The sequence below is a fragment of the Eumetopias jubatus genome, unplaced genomic scaffold (genome assembly GCF_037043125.1).
Source record: "Eumetopias jubatus isolate StellerSeaLion01/CBP00866 unplaced genomic scaffold, mEumJub1_p1.0 scaffold_8, whole genome shotgun sequence".
Lineage (NCBI taxonomy): Eukaryota > Metazoa > Chordata > Mammalia > Carnivora > Otariidae > Eumetopias > Eumetopias jubatus.
Genome location: NW_028274814.1, coordinates 78,686,891 through 78,704,270, shown reverse-complemented (window position 1 = coordinate 78,704,270; position 17,380 = coordinate 78,686,891). Strand labels below are relative to the sequence as shown.

The 17,380-nt window shown below is 46.0% G+C and overlaps 1 protein-coding gene across 2 annotated transcripts in view; it reads right to left on the bottom strand.

The window, feature by feature from the left end:
- Nucleotides 1-6,843: 6,843 nt before the first annotated feature.
- The window catches only part of SPATS2 (spermatogenesis associated serine rich 2), a 149,332-nt gene continuing 138,795 nt past the window's right edge, over nt 6,844-17,380 (bottom strand). For both annotated transcript variants that reach the window (XM_028125719.2, XM_028125718.2), the window contains exons 10-13: nt 13,766-13,875; nt 10,580-10,682; nt 9,144-9,358; nt 6,844-8,098 (exon numbers count right to left, since the gene is read on the bottom strand). In XM_028125719.2, coding sequence (XP_027981520.1) covers nt 7,787-8,098; nt 9,144-9,358; nt 10,580-10,682; nt 13,766-13,875 — 740 coding nt within the window. In that variant the 3' untranslated portion in view covers nt 6,844-7,786. The remainder of the gene's footprint in view (nt 8,099-9,143; nt 9,359-10,579; nt 10,683-13,765; nt 13,876-17,380) is intronic.

The window sequence follows — 17,380 nt, the reverse complement described above, 5'->3', positions numbered from 1 at the left end:
GCCCAGCACCACCACCACTCTAGAAGACACATCCACAGCCACCAGCATTGAAAAGAAAGGAGTGTCACCTGCCCCACCCCTCTGTCCAGCTGCTACAAGGGCCAAAACCCCAGACACCTGTATTTAAACGAGCTGGTACTTTAGGAGAAAGGGGAGGAAGGGTTCTCCTACCCAAACCCTCTGAATCCCGGAATCCTGCTCCCAGGAAGAATGACCCCAAGGAAGCTGCAGATCATGCTCCCCAAGCCCACCTCTGCAAGCAAGGTCAGCTCTCCCCCCGAGCCCATCAACGTGCCCTCCACTATGTTCAAACATTCTACTAGGAGAGGGTGCAGTTTAGCAGTCAGCTCACTTGGAGACCAGACAAGGCAGTGGTTGAAAGGGCCCAACTTAGTCTGACAATAGCCCTGCCACTTGCTGTCTGTGTGATTTTTCCTTCTGGGGCCCCATTTTCTCCTTTGTGAAATGGGGATGGTAATACATGATAACTACCTCAGAGGGCTGTTGCGAAGATGACATGAGTAAAGGACTTAGAACAGCGTGTGGCATTTGCATCATGTAAAAGTTTGTCATCTGATTTTGAATTTTGAAATAAGCAAGGTAGATACTACTTACACTCCATTCACAAATGAGAAACAGAGGCAGAGAGAGAGAGAAAGAAAGAATGGGAGAAGGGGAGGTATTTGTTCAAGGTAACCAAGATGGTAATTGGCAGAACTAGGGTTCCAACCCTGACAGCTTTCCACCCCCAGGTCCAGAGTCGGCCTCACTCTAGCACAGCCATCTCCCACCGGGGACCCAGAACCTCAGGCTAGCTGTGTGGGCACTCATGAGGACTGTGCACCAGATCCGGGTGGCCCTGCAGTCACCCATTTAAGCGTTCAGATTTTCAGGCTTCCAGCTTGTCAGCCTAGTCTGACTTGGGTTATTAGAGACAATGGTTTAGATATTTAGACAAACCCAAAGCAGACACCTCGGGTCGGGGTGAGCAGGGGGTAGATGGAATGAGAGGGGCTGCAAAGAATTATAGTTTACGTTTACTGAGCATTAACTTTGCGCCAAGTGCTGTGTTAAATGCTTTATTTGGATTAATGTTCCTCATAACTCTATGAAGCATTTACTGTTATAATTGCCAATTTCCAGATGAAAAGATTGAGGCTGAGAGGTTAAATAAGATGCACTGCCTCCTCCAGCAGCTCCAGAATCAATGCCTGAATCACTGATTTGGTGCCCTGGTCCCAAATATACTAGAAAACATACTAACCTTTATTGAATGTTACGATCACTCTTCTTATACCAGAATGAAACTATGTTTTGGACTTTAAACCCCTTCCCCCACTGCCCTTCAAAGAATTTGTGGGAATGTGAGTATGGGATGGGGGTGTGGACACTGCCCAAGTCCTTCAGTCTGACCTGATTTAAGGTGACCTTTTGGCCCAGAGGCAAGTGTTCAGGCATAGGGCCTCCTGCTCTCCTCCCTCTTCCACTTTACCTAGTCTCTCAGGTCTTCCTGCTGGACTTAGCCTAAGGCCCCCTCAGCTAACAGTAATGGATTCCTTGCCTCCTCCTTCCATGCCCCCCCCACCATACATATACAATGAGGGGTGGGGACCCACGTCTAGGAGACGGACAGATGGGGGTTGAGGAGGAGCTGAGAAGTGAACAGGGGTACTGGGAGGTCAGGGAGCACAGTAAGCCCCTTTCCTCTTCCATTTCCCCAACTCTTGACTCATTGGGCCATAGTGGGAAGTCACAGGGAGGGGAAGGTTGAGGGAGCCCTATTCAGAGACAGCTCAAAGCCATTATCAAAAAGAAGAAATTCAGGAGGCTGCATTTTGGAGCTGCCGTGGGAGGCCTGTGGGAGTATTATCTACAAAAGGAACTAGGAGAGAGAGAAGAGCAAAGCAAGGGAAAAACCGCTCAAGACACAAAAGATGGAAAAAGCACCCCATCCCCCAAAGCGCAGGCGGAGTCAGTCACTGTGTGCAGGGGTGAGAGCAGGTGGCTGTCGAGGAACAGAGCCCTGGGCCCCTCCCCTCTCCTCTTCCCACTTTCTCCCTCCTTTCTGGAGGTCCCCAGGTCTGTTTCCAGCCTGGCTCTCTCAGCCAATGTGGCCAGGCTCTGCTTCCAAGGCTGTGTTGAACGGTGGGAAAATCTCAAGTTTCCAAGTCAGGCGAGTCTGGATTTGAATTCTACGTCTGCCACTGATGACCTTGGATGGGGATATGAGTTAGGTGGGTGTTAATCTCCAAGAGCATCAGTTCCTTCATTTGTGAAATGATCTCTCCTCAAAGGACTGTTGAGATGAGCTTAGTAGATGGTTGGGATTGTTATCAAAGTCCCCCTAAGTGCTTGCCCTGGCTGTGGGTGCTGGGAATGCAGAAATGAGCTCAGGAGGAAGCCTCACTGAAGGTTCCCCATTTCCACCAAAACAAACATTTTGGAAAATTTTGAGGCCTCCAGTACTTGGCCACTCCTTGGTGATCTCATTCTAGGTCATTCCTTTTCTGTTAGTGGAGGATCCTAGCTAGGGTGAGTAAACCATAATACATTTTCAAACGAGGGAATCCTGGAAGATACATGGTTTTATTTACATATACGGAAGCTGCTGTATATCATACGGCTAGTAAGTGGAGGAACCAGATCTGAATCAAGATTTGACTATGTTGACAGTTTGTTACTGTGCCATCTTGCTGGAGTGCTTTGTCCTCTCCTTTGGCAAAAAGCCTATTCAAAGGGGACAGCATGGTCATTTTGACGAGCGTTCAGATAGTGACCTGTCGTGAGTGCCCACAGTGCCCAGCAACCCACCCCCCTGAACCATGGGGAGCTACTGTGGTTGACTGCTGGCTCCCCAGCCCTGTGGGGAGGGGAGTCTACAGCAGTCCCACCTGTGGCGGGCAACGGAGTGAGTCTGAGAAATCTCAATCTCAATCTGCGCGTTCTAGCAACACCAGAAAACGGATTTGTTTGAAATCAAGTTATAGAGAAAGCCTAACTGGGTTAAGTTGAAGAGAGACATAAAAAGGAGACCTGACTTTTCCCTGAGGAATCAGAGTGGGTGGTATTTGTTCCTGCTGTTTTGACGGCAGTGAAGGGGCGGGCGGGCTGGGGAATGGTTGTGCTGGTGGCAGTGATGGTGGGTGAGTTTCCTTCCCCAGTAACATCGTCAGATAGCGTCTCCCCCTGGGTGAGGAGTAGAGTGGGTAACAAGGCGGCCTCAGCACCTGGACGGAAAGAACGTTCCCTGGCTCTTCGCTGGGCAGCCCCAGCTCCTGCCTCACTCCCACGCACTGCTATGCTGCTGTTTACCCAGGTCAGCACCGTCGGTCTCTGGCATGCACCCCCCAGCCCCCTGAGAGCTCGGAAACAGGAGGTGACGGCGGGCTTCTCTGACGGGTATGGCAGACAGACAAAAGGGGTACAGAGCACACCGTGCTGGGGGGGTAAGCACCCAGGAGAAAAACTACAGAAGGGATAGGATAACGGAGTCATTCTTTACCTTCTTTACTAGGTCTGTCTGGCTGGAGATAGGGGAAGTCTTTCATACTCTTTTTAACAGGGCAGGAGAGACAGAAAAGCAAAGGAGTTCTGCTGAGTGGATGTTCAGTTTGTCACTGGTTAGCTCAGGCACCAGGGTGCTGACCTGCAGCACCTTGTTAGCGAACCCCTCCTGCCCCTCCAGGAAGTAGTTGCCATTGTGTCCACTTACAGTTCAGGAAGATGTGCCGTAATTTGCCCAAGGCTAGTGGGTCACATAGCTAGCAAGTTGGGAAGCCAGAATTAAAATCCAAGTGTATGTCTCAGAAGTCCCGTGTCTTTCACCTCCACCACACTGTGTAGCCACCAGGCACAGCTTCCGAGAGTTTTTTTTTTTTTTTTTTAAGATTTTATTTATTTTGAGAGAGATAGAGAGAGAGACAGCGAGAGAAGGAACACAAGCAGGGGGAGTGGGAGAGGGAGAAGCAGACTCCCCGCTGAGCAGGGAGCCCAATGCGGGGCTCGATCCCAGGACCCTGGGATCATGACCCGAGCCGAAGGCAGACGCTTAACTGAGGCATCCGGGCGCCCCATGGCTTCCAAGAGTTTAAAGAGCTAAGAGCTCTGTTTCCTTCACTGGCAAAGTGGCTGAGGAAAAAGCTGGAACCATTTATCTTTGCCTCAGAACTCAGCATAGTGCCCAGCACACAGTAGGTGCCCCAATGTTTGAAGGAAAGAATGTGCTCAGGTGGCTAATGCAACCAGAAGTCGGGCCTGACTGACTGAACAGTCACATTGTTCCGGCTACCAGGATTTGCTCTGGTACTCCGAGCGGGCCAAACAGTGACAAGAGCTTCTTGGTGGGTGACCTCCAAATATGTACTGATTTGAACAACTTTTTCTCCCACGAACTGTGCTGCCTTATAGATATAACCCCACCGGGTGGGATAAGAAGGTGGATTGAACCCTATAAATCAGGCAAGACAGATCCTCATTTTGTTAGATCAAGTGGCAGAATTTCCAGGGGGCAGCATGTCATTACTTCACTGATCTCCAAAAGTACAGGTTCGTTCACAGACTGGTAATCATCACTGCTGGCTGGCTTCTCCAGGTCACTCCCAACCTAAAATAGTTTATCTTGCCTTTCCCCATACATACATTCGTACTCACATGACTGCACCCTGGCTTGGGATTCTGAAATATGAGGTCACCGTATCTCTAAGTCACTGAACAAAGGCCTGACCATTCCTTGGTCTAGTCCTATTGTAAGCACAGGCCCCAGCCCTCAGCACAGTGCTTCCTCCACTGTACTCACACCAGACAGGGGGGCTCTTTCATGTAACACTACTACCTCCTAGTATCTTATTCAATGTGTCAGTCGCCCCAACTAGGGTATCAGCCCCTTGAAGGGCTGTAGTTTACTTATCTTTACCTCTCCTTAGCTTCCAGCTTAGCAGCTGTACAAAGCACCCCCAAACGTTGTTGATGAAGAGTGTAAATCCATGCATCTTTAAAAGGCCTTTTTCAATAACTATATGGCCCAGCAACTCCATCCTAGAAATCTACCCTTAAGATATACTCACAAGTAAAAATTATACACGTATTATAAGATGCTCATTTCAGCAATACTTACAATAACAAAAAACTGAAAACCATCATTAGGGACTGGTTAATTATGTTAAGTTTATACAATGGGATATTATGTAGCCACAGAAAGAACAAGGTATATTTATGAATACTGACATGGAAAGAGATTTAAGTTGTATACATTCTTTTTAAAAATTTTTTAAAATTTTATTATTTCTTTAAAGATTCTAATTATTTATTTGACAGAGAAAGACACAGCGAGAGAGGGAATACAAGCAGGGGGAGTGGGAGAGGGAGAAGCAGGCTTCCCGCGGAGCAGGGAGCCCAATGAGGGGCTCGATCCCAGGACCCTGGGATCACGACCTGAGCTGAACGCAGATGCTTAAAGACTGAGCCGCCCAGGCGCCTTTTTTTTTTTTTTTTTAAGATTATTTTAGAGAGAGGGAGGGAGAGAGTAGGGGGACGTGCAGAGGGAGAGAATCCCCAAGCAGACTTCCCGCTGAGCAAGGAGCCCAATGCGGGCCTGATCCCACAACCCATGAGATCACCTACATGAACCGAAACCAAGAGTTGGAGGAGCCCCAACCAACTTAGCCAGCCAGGCACCACGACCCTGAGATCAAGAGTCACATGCTCTACAACTAAGCCAGCCCAGTGCCCCTCTTCAAGGTGGTTTTGACAAACATGAGGCCCCTCATCCACCTAGGAGGTTAAATACAGTCTTGCCTGGATACAGGGAAAGACCTCATAATCCTTCAAGGTCACTTCAATCTCTGGATTTTCTATCAAGTATAGAAAGGGAAGCAATTAATCAGAAAAGGAAGGCTTCTCCCTGACACCCAGCAGGCTGATGGTGTTGTTGGACAAATTCCCCCAAATGAGGTGATCAGCCCTTTAGAAAATGGCTTCCCGGGCCCCTGGGTGGCTCAGTTGGTTAAGCGACTGCCTTCGGCTCAGGTCATGATCCTGGAGTCCCGGGATTGAGTCCCACATGGGGGGGGGGGTCCCCGCTCAGCGGGGAGTCTGCTTCTCCCTCTGACTCTCTTCCCTCTCATGCTCTCTCTCATTCTCTCTCTCTCAAATAAATAAATAAAATCTTTAAAAAAAAAAAGAAAGAAAATGGCTTCCCAGTATTCCCTGACTACTGTTTTTTTTACTGAAAGACACACACACACACACACACACTCTCTCTCTCTCTCTCTCTCTCTCTCTCTCTCTCTCTTCCTCTCTCAATCTGTTCAACCAACCTGAACTCTGGCAGCTGAGCTGCAGCCAAAGAGCCAAGGGAAGCCCTGAGGCGGCTAAGTTCTGCCCCACTGCCGCTTGCAGGCCGGCCTGCAGACTCCGGAGAAGGAAAAGCTCTGCTGTTACTCAATCATAGATGCTGGGGGTGGTGTGGGGTGGAGGGGTCTGGCCCCAGTGCCACCTGCTACATGCAGGCGCTCAATTACACCATTACACTTGCTATGCCTGTCAAGGGGCAGGCAGGCCTCGGAGGAGAGGGGTTGCCCAGGAGAGTTGCTGGCAGTGGGGTTTTTCTCAACTGGCAAGCTTCCTTTGGAAAGTCACCGTTCCCTATACACGAATCCTTTCCCACAGGGAACAGCTGCATTTGCTCATGCTGGCCTTCACATTTTCGTCTGGTGCCGAAGCTAGGCGGTAGACAAATGACTTAGGAATCAGCCACCCTCATTTAAGGCCCAAACAAGCTGCCCGAGTGACTTCTGCCCCACGAGGCCCAAAGAAACCCGGCTAATGAAATGAAGGCATTCGCTGTTGTGAGACAAAGGTGGGAACATTTATGCAGTTGTTTTTATTTATTCAACTATAAAGACTGCGGCAATTTTCTGATGGGTAACACCTTAGATCAACACTAATTATATTGCTATAAATGTGGTTGAGGATCAGAAGAGGATTCAGGAACAAGGGAGAACAATAACAACAAAAATCTTCAAACATTGAAACCAAGAAATACTTGTTTTCTCCTTTAATTAAATGCTACTCTCCCACCGATTTCCTTAGACTGGTCTGCAGTCTAAGGCGATAGGAAAACAAGGCTTTGGGCATTCTGAAGAGATAGCGGGTAAAGCTATGGGGCCAAGCCAGAGACTGGAACCCTGACCTGAGGGTCAATCTCAGGTACGTTCTGAGAGCGGAGGCAGATTCTCAAACGTTTTCTAGTGTTCCTTCCGTTTCACCAATTAAATGTCCCCTTCTCTGGCTTAATTCAGTGCAGGACACAATCCCCTCACTGCCTTTCCTGGTCACACTGCCAGGTAGAGGGCACCTGACAGGAACGTGTGGCTTCTGCTTAGCCTGGAGAGGCAGCTGGACGAGCTCTGACCCACCTCCTCCTCCTGAGAGCCTGAACAGCAGGAAGGTGCTGAGGAAGGCCTCTTCCAGCAACTGAAAGGCCCTGTGCACCGGGAAAGGCACTGCTGACCCTTGGGAAACCTGGCATCAGTGGCCTGTGATTCCGGGTGGAAATGACCAATCAGAATCAATCCATATCATTGGGAAAGGTCAAGGGAAGAAACAGCTTCCCCTCCAAAAATGGTAAAGAGGAAATGAGGAGAGAAAAAACCAAAAATATTTAGAATGGCATAAAAAGTGATATGTGTAAACTTCTTTTTATTATTACATCTAACTATAAGTTTCCTAATAAGTCCAGTTACCAAGTTGAATTGTGTAGGATAGAGGAGAGAGGCCAGCTGGAACCTCAAGAGTTCACAGCCCCAAGCTGAGAGGTCCTAGGTTTGCGCTGGGGGAGCCCCTTTTTGAATGAGGGCTTGGGTGGGCTGGGCTCCATGCTGGCTCCAGTTCCATTGGTCCCTGCAGAGTGGGCCTGGCCCCGTTCACTAATGTTTCCTGATGCCTGGGATGGAGCGCTCTGATACCTGGAACCAGATGAATACCATGAACTATTTCTGTAACGACCCATACTGTCATGTCGCCCTTGGTTCATGGGGTCACTGGACTTTTGGCCTTGTGGCCTGTAGCCTTGTCCTCCTCGTCTGTTCCCCGGCAATACCTGAGAATAAAAGATTACAGTGTTCAAAACACTCTGGCATTATGACACCCTGTCTGTTCCAGTTCAGCTTACAGGAGTATTCTGAAAGCCTAAATTGTGGTATCCCACACTTGGGACTCAGTTACCTCTCAAGACTCCCAGAATTGTGTCAGCCAATCCAACCTAGCCACTACCCCAGAATTAAGAAATCCTTCACTACTTTTGCCCCACCTTTCACCCCTAGGCTGTCCACTGGAAAGGAGAGTTCACTTTTCTTTAGCTGGGCACAAGAAGAAAGCTAAGAAGGAAGAAAGAACATTCTTTGGGCTGTTCCAACCCTCAATTGGGCAAGGATCTTATCACATGGCTGAACTCTGTGGATCACAAGCCATTTGTAGGGATAATGAACATCTGGAATAATAAAAGAAACATCATTATAATCTGCTTTGCTATACATCACCAGCCATAGATTAAATCCTGCTGCTGTGATATTTAGGACATCTTTCACATTACAACCCAGAAGGCTTACGGCCCAGGGTTTTATTTTTGTCCTCCTCTTCCAATGTAATCCCAGTTCTGCACAGCACTGCCTTGGATTGCTCTTGTGTATCTTCTTCAAACCAGGAAAAGAAACTACGGATTATGTTTCAACTTCCTGGTGTTCGCCCCCCACACCACCAGGTTCACGCTCTCTCCCTGAGATACTCCACACTGTGCTTCCAGAGAGCTGCTGCCGCCGACACATTCTGCAGAGCCTGCCACTATGCTGTTCCTCCACCTTGAGATGGGGGCACGGCTAATTACCAGGCAATACTACCTACAATAGCTAGGATTGCCACCAACTTGAGAAAGTCAGCAGTCCTGGCAACAGGAAATCTAAGCTAGCTGGTGGTTCGGAACAGACATACCAAATGCTTTCTCTGGAACTAACTGGGGCTGAAGGGATTCAAAATAGGTGTGGAATGGGCATCAAGAGAGGAAGGTAATGGACTGAGCTGTCAGCATTTAAATGGTGACAATCTGGTAACTTTTCTCCATCACTGGCTTAGTGGGGCAGCTGGGTTACCTCTCGATGAGGCTGGAAGGGTCGGCCACTGGAGTTTGCCGTGGCTGCAGGAGTCTCTCCTGGTGCCGAATTTTTCTTGTTAGCACCTGTAAGGCTGGGAGCAGAGGCCCAGGTGGACGAGGAAGCAGCAGAGGCGTCACACGGGCTACTCAAGGACACAGATGTAACTGAGCTGCATCGGGATCTGGTTGAATAGCTGTTCTTTGGATGGGACACTGAATGAAAACATGAGGAGTATGCTGTCATATGATGGATGAGCATGATGGGTAAGGTTTTCCCTATTTCTTCATTTCACAATAAGCAATTTAAGATAAAGAACTGTCTACCTGAGTAGTTGTAAAGGTAAGCTTATAAAATGGGTAACAGGAAGCAAAATCTCCCTTCTGCCCTCTTCCACTCCTTCCAAATCCTCACTGCTTTGTTTTTTGTTTTTTCAAGTTTTTATTTAAATTCCGGTTAGTGAATCCCCATTGGTTTGTAAAGGAACGCTCAGAGACAGGAGAACAGTGTAAGAGCAGAGTAATCGTTCCCCCACCAACTAATGACTTCTCAGCATCTCCTACTAAACTCCTGGTTATGGCTCCAGCAGCTGACTAAGCCTAGGAACAATAGTATGGGCCATATGCTCAGTTTCCTATGAGGGAACATTCTGAAGTACTGACTTCACAAAGAAAGAAAAAGCTGAATAAAAAGCTAAATCGTTTTCTAAAAAAATTTGTATGATGCAAGATATAAATAATCAAGATTAGTTAAACATGAACAGAACTAGTCTTTATAACAAACATGTATCCTCCCAAGGTTCTTTCTGCAAAAATAATCCCAAATTCAAAATACTAATGTAACTGAAAAATATGAATATTTTCACTTCAAATTTTGTCAGAATTCAATGACTTAAAACTACCTCTTACATTTTTTTCTTGGTTTTAAGCCTGGACTGATGCTGAGTTCACAACCACTGCTCTAGGTCCAACCTTTCACTTTTCTACTGACACAGAAAGAATAAAGGAGCTGAGCTCAATGTTTGACTGATGTGTCCCTATAAGCTCTCAAGTTAGGGGAGGGCTCCCCCTACCCTTACAGCCATTATTTAAGCACCTATTCTGTGCCAGGCCAGGCAGATATTGTTATCTCCACTTGGGAGAGGAGTGAAGTGAAGCTCTAGAGGTTAATGTAAAGGCAACGATTCAAACTTGGTCTGACTCCAGAGCCCCCTAACATTGCAGATTTAGAGAGCTGGAAAACGCCCATCTTCTGAGCTCAAAGACTCTGCATCTGGTGACTTCTTAGGTATCTCAGAATTACTTTTCACAAAAACAAGCAAATAAAAACCCAAGAGGCACTAAAGATGAATCAGTGGAGAAGCCACAACTTCAGTCTCTGACAAGCAGGGTCTTCTCATCACCATCTCTAGCATCCAGAATCCCTCACCATCTTACCTTGTCCAAATGACTCAATGTCCTTCTTTAGGGTCTCTACGTCACAGGTGAACCGGGCTACTCGTCCCAGATCCTCATCATATTTACGCTCGCTGACAAAGTGCTGGGGAAAGGACAAAGGAGAACCTCCAGGTGAGACAAGCGCTAAGACAAGCAGAAACCACAGCTTGCTATATAGAGATGAAATCGAATTATTTCCTGCTGCCTTTTTTTTTTGCTTCAAATTTTGCAAAATGGCCATCATATTACCTATGCTGGGTGACCGACGAAATCCAGTCATTTTCTTAAGGCCCAAAGAGAAATCTATTGGGGAGCTTTATGAAATGCTCCATGATGGCCAAAGCCCATTAGGTATAATCAAGAGAAATAAATTGTAGAGATAGAAGAAAAAGTTTATAGTAGAGGGCCATCTTTCCACTGTTGACTACTCTGTTCCATTTTATACAGAGGCAGAGGCAGCAAAAATGCTCATAAGTTACAACAGTGATTCCATGTAAACAGATGGCTTGGTGTTCTTTAATAGGAACTTCCTTAGGAAATCCACTTCATCCCTTTATGAAGTAGGATTTGTTATAGTCCTCAAAATGGGGACAACTTCCTGAGATGGAAAATCATTCATGTGAAAAGCCAACCTTGCAAATGAGAAGGGTTTGTGCTGCAAGTAATTTAATCCTTTTGAGCAGACTGAGCTGAAAAGTAATCAACCCCTTGGGTCAAAACTAACTAGAGACTGTGGGACAAGAAACATGTCAGGAATAAAGTGCTTCTGGGGGTGTCTTTCAGTAAACAATCTCCAAGGTAGCCTGGGATCTTTTTTTTTTTTTCTCCCCAGATGAAAAGGAGGTGAAAAAGACAAGTTAAAGGCCTAGATATAATTTACAAGAACTGAACTCCTCAGAGCAGCCCTCTGGCAGGTGGTCTAATTCCACTCTGTATTTTCAAGGGGTACAATCAAATGCATCAGAATCCTTGGGATGGATCTAGAAGCAGTAAATGGGTAAGGAGACATCAAAATTCCCTCTGAGCCTTGAAGTCCTAAAGCTTCAGAGTACACTGTGGCTTAGGAAACATGAACCTCTGTGACATAAAGCCTTCAGACATGTAATATTAGTCGGAGAGTAATTCTGAAACAAATTCTAGGGTTTGTTGAGCCAGAGACATAACAGGAATGACAGAAATAAAATGATCTGGAAATAAGACATTTAAATTGCACCACACCCACTTCGGTACACTGAAAACGTGGAGAGAAACAGATCCTTAGTCAGCCTGCAGAAATATTTCTAGCAGCTTTTTAACCACGTGGGAAGGAGAACAGATGAAGCCTGTGAGAGCCAGAACTCTCATCTAATTCCAAAGGGGTTTCCGGCTTCTCCCAGAGAGTTGAATGAGACTGACTGGCATCAATGTGAAGATGACTTTCTATAATTTTTAGTAATATAGTTCTAGTTAATCAGAAACGGTAATTTCATATTGGCATTGTTTTGCTATTTCACCCCAATAGAGTTTAAGGGGGAAGGAATGAAAGACTGGCTCAGAATGGTGACAAGGATACCTGGAAGGGCTTACTTGATCTTCCACCTGTTTTCACTTTACAAAGACTGTGAAACAGCCTCTACAGCAAGTGCCCCTCTTAAAGATGGCAGAAAGTCTCACGTGTTCCAGAAGAGCAGAGGTTAAGGGCTTAGGAAGAGGGTCGGCCAACTCCCCTTGTTCCCACAGCTCACAGGTTATCATTTAGAAAGCCAATGTCTACCACTACCCATGAACACCTCAACCTCTTTCACGTTTCCACCCTTAGTCTCAGAAACACTTGCTCTTTATACAAGAATTTAAAATGTATGAGTGTTGAACCTCGGTCACCGTTATAAACAGATTACAATGTAATCAAACTGCTCATTTTTCTTATAAAATCAGAATCAGGGGCACCTGGGTGGCTCAGTTAGTTACGCATCTGCCTTTGGCTCAGGTCATGATCCCAGGGTCCTGGGATCGAGCCCCGCATTGGGCTCCTTGCTCATCAGGAAGCCTGCTTCTCCCTCTCCTTGCCATTTCCCCTGCTTGTGCTCTAATAAATAAAATCTTTAAAAAAAAAAAATCAGAATCAACCAACCATTTAAATATTTACTGATGGGGCGCCTGGGTGGCTCAGTTGGTTAAGTGACTGCCTTCGGCTCAGGTCATGATCTCAGGGTCCTGGGATCGAGCCGCGCATCGGGCTCCCTGCTCGGCAGGAAGCCTGTTTCTCCCTTTCCCACTCCCCCTGCTTGTGTTCCCTCTCTCGCTGTCTCTCTCTCTGTCAAATAAATAAATAAAATCTTAAAAAATATATATATTTACTGATTATCTACTATGTGCCAAGGCACTATGCTAGGTGCTGGAGACGTGCCAGTTCCTGCCATTGTAAAGTTCACCATCTAGCTGGAAAGACAGATCAGTCAGATGAACACAAAATGGTAACTATGCTAGGAAGGCACAAAATAGGGAATATGACAGGAAAGTTAGGAAGCATGAGTAGGTCCTGGTTATCTGTGTGCTGGAAGTGGGTGGGGGGTGTGTTTTGTACAGACTGAAAAGCATATGCAGTAGCCCTCTAGCAGGAGGGAACAGAATATGTTTGTGGAAAGGAGAAGCAAAGATGGCCAGCATATATAGAGAACAAGGGGGGACATGGTGTGAAATAAGATGGTGGCAGAACCTGACCCTGCAGAGCCCTATAGGCCATGTTAAGGATTACAGTCTTTATCCTAAAAGCAATGGAAGGTTTGAAGCAGGTTACTATGGTGTGAGGAACAGAGGGCTGGGGAAAGTGGGGCAGTGGCAAAGTGGCTGGGTGGAATCAGTTAAGAGGCTATGACAGAAGGCCAAATGAGAGATAACAGTGGCTTGACCATGACGGTGGTGGTGGAGATAAGGAGAAAAGGTCAGAGCTGAGATTTGGTAGGAGGTCAAATGGACAGGGTCTGCTGATAGATATAATGTGGGAAAGGAGAAATTTTCTAAGGTTTCCAGGTTGGACACCTGGGTAGATGACAGTACCGCTTCCAGAGAAAGGGAACATTGAGAGGGCCAGGTTTGAAAAGGGAAGATCTTGAGTTCAATATATGAGACATGGCCATGAATTATGGAGATCTGCTGCTTCAGTCCCCGAGGGTAAGAAGAAAGGCAGAGAGGAGAAGAAAGTTTTACCTTGATATCAGCTCTCAGCTCAACCAATTGCTCCTCTGACATTCGAACAGCCACATCAGTCATCTTCTTTAGAAGTTCAGCTTTCTTTTGTCGGCTCAACAAAATTTCCACTGTGGAGAAAAGGAGAGTATGAGTTTTATGTTCTGCTAAGTAGGATAAAGAAGAACTGGAAATATGGGCCTTGCAGTATGTATTTGGACAGCCAAAGCCTTAGCTGCCCACCCATCCAGAAAATGAAAATACCAAAGGTCCAGTTTCCACCTTCTTGAGGGACTCTGAAGGCAGTTAAATGGTAAACACTTTTTATGAATCATAAAGACTCATATATCATTTGTCATTTCTCTTTCTCCTCTTCCCAGTCAAAAAAAATTCTTTTAATCAAGAAACCTATGAATTAAAACAGAAATATGTACCCAGGGTAAAAAAAATTCACCTAGAATAAATGGGTGTAAGACGAAAAGTAAAAGTGTCCCTCCTACCTCTGACTTTGTAGTTGCCTCCCCAATAGAAACCAATGTTAACAATTTCGTATGCATTCTTCCAGATGTATTCTAGGCACACACAGCAAATCTTCTTCCCTTTTCCCCCTCTTCATGGATGGGAGTATATCATACACATGGTCCTCTCCTTTACCTTAGCTATTTTTACTTAACATATCTCAAAGTCCATTCGCTATTAATATGCTGGATCTCCCTCACTGGTTAACAGCCACATTGTATTCTACTATGTGGCTATACTATCATTATTTACCAAGTCCCCTAATGGTGGATATTTAGATGGTTTACAGCCTCGTAAGAAGTATATTCTTTGGCATGCTCCTGGATATATAACTCAGATATGGCCATGGAGGACAAGAGACAATATGGGGGGAAAAAATCTCTGAGTAGAGAACCAGGGGCTACAGAGGATGTGAGCAAAAGAAATCCTCCAAGGAAGCAGAACTAGGAGCTGCCATATGAACCAAGGAACTTTCTCTATTAGAAGGGCAGGGACTCTGCTATTCCTGTCCAGTAAGATTGGATCACTGCTTTTCCAGGTGGGCATTTTTTACTATAATTATCCTCTACTTTCTCTATCTGTATAACATTGGAGGAGGGGGAATTTAACTTGTCTTTTAACTTATGGGACCCCAGACCACAACATGCCATATTCAGACCTGTTGAAAGATCTGAAATTACCCAGCAGTCCTGGACTTTCAGCTGAATATTCTAACTAGATGAGTCTTTGGAGGTGTTGCCATTGAGGAGGAGGTGAGTGTGTTCCCACTTTTTAAAAAAGAAGGATGTCGGGTAGTTGAGGGGTGGACTGGAGCAAAGACTGTTAGCCACTGCATATCCATTCTCCTCTTCTTCCTACTGGAAGTCCAATGTTTTGGGTACCAATCTGCTTAGGTAAAAATCTACATTTCTTGGCTTTGCTACAGATAAGATAATTGTGTTATCACATGACTTGGTTATGTTATCACATGGTTTGGTCACTGAGATCTAAGCAGAACTCATGGGGCGGGGTTTACAGGACATCTCTTTAAAGGAGTCTTAGCCAGCAGGTAACATTTTGCCTCTCCTCGACTGGAGCCTTAGGAGGTATCTTTTGACCATAAGCACACTCTAAGGATGGCTGGGTACAAAGACAAAGAAGCCTGGGTCCCTCGTGTCATTTTGGAGATGTCTTGCCAGCCCTGATCACTTACCTCCAGACCTTTCATCTCATGAGAGAAAAATAAACTCACATTTATTTAGGCCACTCTGTTGCATGCAGTCAAACTCAGTTCCTAACTGTTATACATAGAATCCTGTAACCTACTTAGAAATTAGCCAAATTTGTGTTAGAAAATAAATAGAATTTTCCAAGAGCTACATCAGGTATTCCAGAGAGCTGAATGTCTTTAGCAATTTTACTGAGCATGATTGCCACATGTGTGCCACCTATGGGGTACCCCTATCCACAGCAAGTTAATCAGTAAGAACTTTCCCAGTAAGTGAGGAATGTGCCTACAAAAGTTTCTTGACACCGAAGCCCAACAGTTACAAATGATCTACTTGATCTGGCTCCCAAGATAAAACCTGTCTGCCAAATTCACTTGCTTCTCAGCTCCTACACTCTAGGATTCTAAGACAAAAGCATAGATCTCAACATGGAGGAAATGTGTCAAGTCAAGATCTCCACACATATGGGAGGACCTAATTACATAACCTGGGATCAGTCACAGTTTTTCCAAAGGACTAGTTTCTTCGTTTACTAAATGAAAACAAAAATAGGAAAACCCAATTATCTCATAAGGTTAATGTGAAGATCATAGACGAATGAGTGAAAAAACTCTAAAACTGTGAAGTACTGTGAACATATAAATTAATAAAACGATTATGTGTAAAAAAGAAAAAGAAGCACATTCTTGAAAGTATTGGTAAATGAGTAATTACATTTAGTGACACTGAGAACAAGGATTTTCTTTTAAAGATTTTATTTATTCACTTGAGAAAGTGCGAGAGAGCAAGAAAGAATGAGAGAGGTGAGGAGCAGAGGGAGAAGCAGGCTCCCTCCTCAGCAGGGAGCCCGATGCGGGGCTGGATCCTGGGGCTTTGGGATCACGACCTGAGCTGAAGGCAGCTGCTTAACCGACTGAGCCACCCAGGTGCCCTGAGAACGAGGATTTTTAAAGGTGACGTGTAGAAGACTGGTGAGGGGTCAGGAATCAGGTGTGCAGAGTCTTCTAGGGCACAGGAAGAAAAGGTTCCTGTTTGTCCTCATGGTCATGGGGAGCTGGTGGGAGGGTTTCAAACAGGAGGGAGATGGTCCAGGAGGAATGTGTAGGGGAAAGAGCAGAGGCTTGAGGGCAGAACTTCAGGAGATGGAGAAGGGCTGGTCAGAGAAACAAGAAGACTGGGGAGAGCGGGCTTAGAAACCCCGAGGGAGCACGGTCATCGGTGCAGCCAGAAGGCTCTGCACGGCCTACTGGAGGAGCCGCACTGCCCAGGCAGGATGAGCCCATCGAAGCAGGGCGGGCTACAAGGGAAGGGGCTCTATGGGCAGGAACGTAACTTGTGGAAGAGGACTGTGCTATCACTGCAGAGGTTGAAAATCCAAGAGTGTGTAAGGGGACACTTGGATTTAACTCCACCCCAGCCTGCTGTATATCAAAGTAGAAAATCAGGGTGACAAAGTTTATATAATTAATTTGATCAGTGTGGTTGTCCCGGCTGCCCCTAACCAAAGATTTTGTCGTACTAAGTGTCTGTGGAAGGGCACTGCAACAATAACTGTTTCTTGGGGCGCCTGAGTGGCTCAGTCAATGAAGCGTCTGCCTTCGGCTCAGGTCATGATCTCAGGGTCGTGGGATCGAGCCCCAGGTCAGGCTCCCTGCTTGGTGAGGAGCCTGCTTCTCCCTCTGCCTCTGCCTGCCACTCCCCCTGCTTGTGCTCTCTCTCTGTGTGTGTCAAATAAATAAAAATCTTTAAAAAAAAAAAAAAAAAGAGAGAAAACCAGGATTTTTAGCATGAGAGAAAGGAGATACAGATATACAATTGATGAAATTAAGTAAAACTCTGTAGCTCTTAATTTGATAAAAAAAGATTGGTCACGAATTGATAATTAGTTGAAATTGGATGAGGGCAGTCA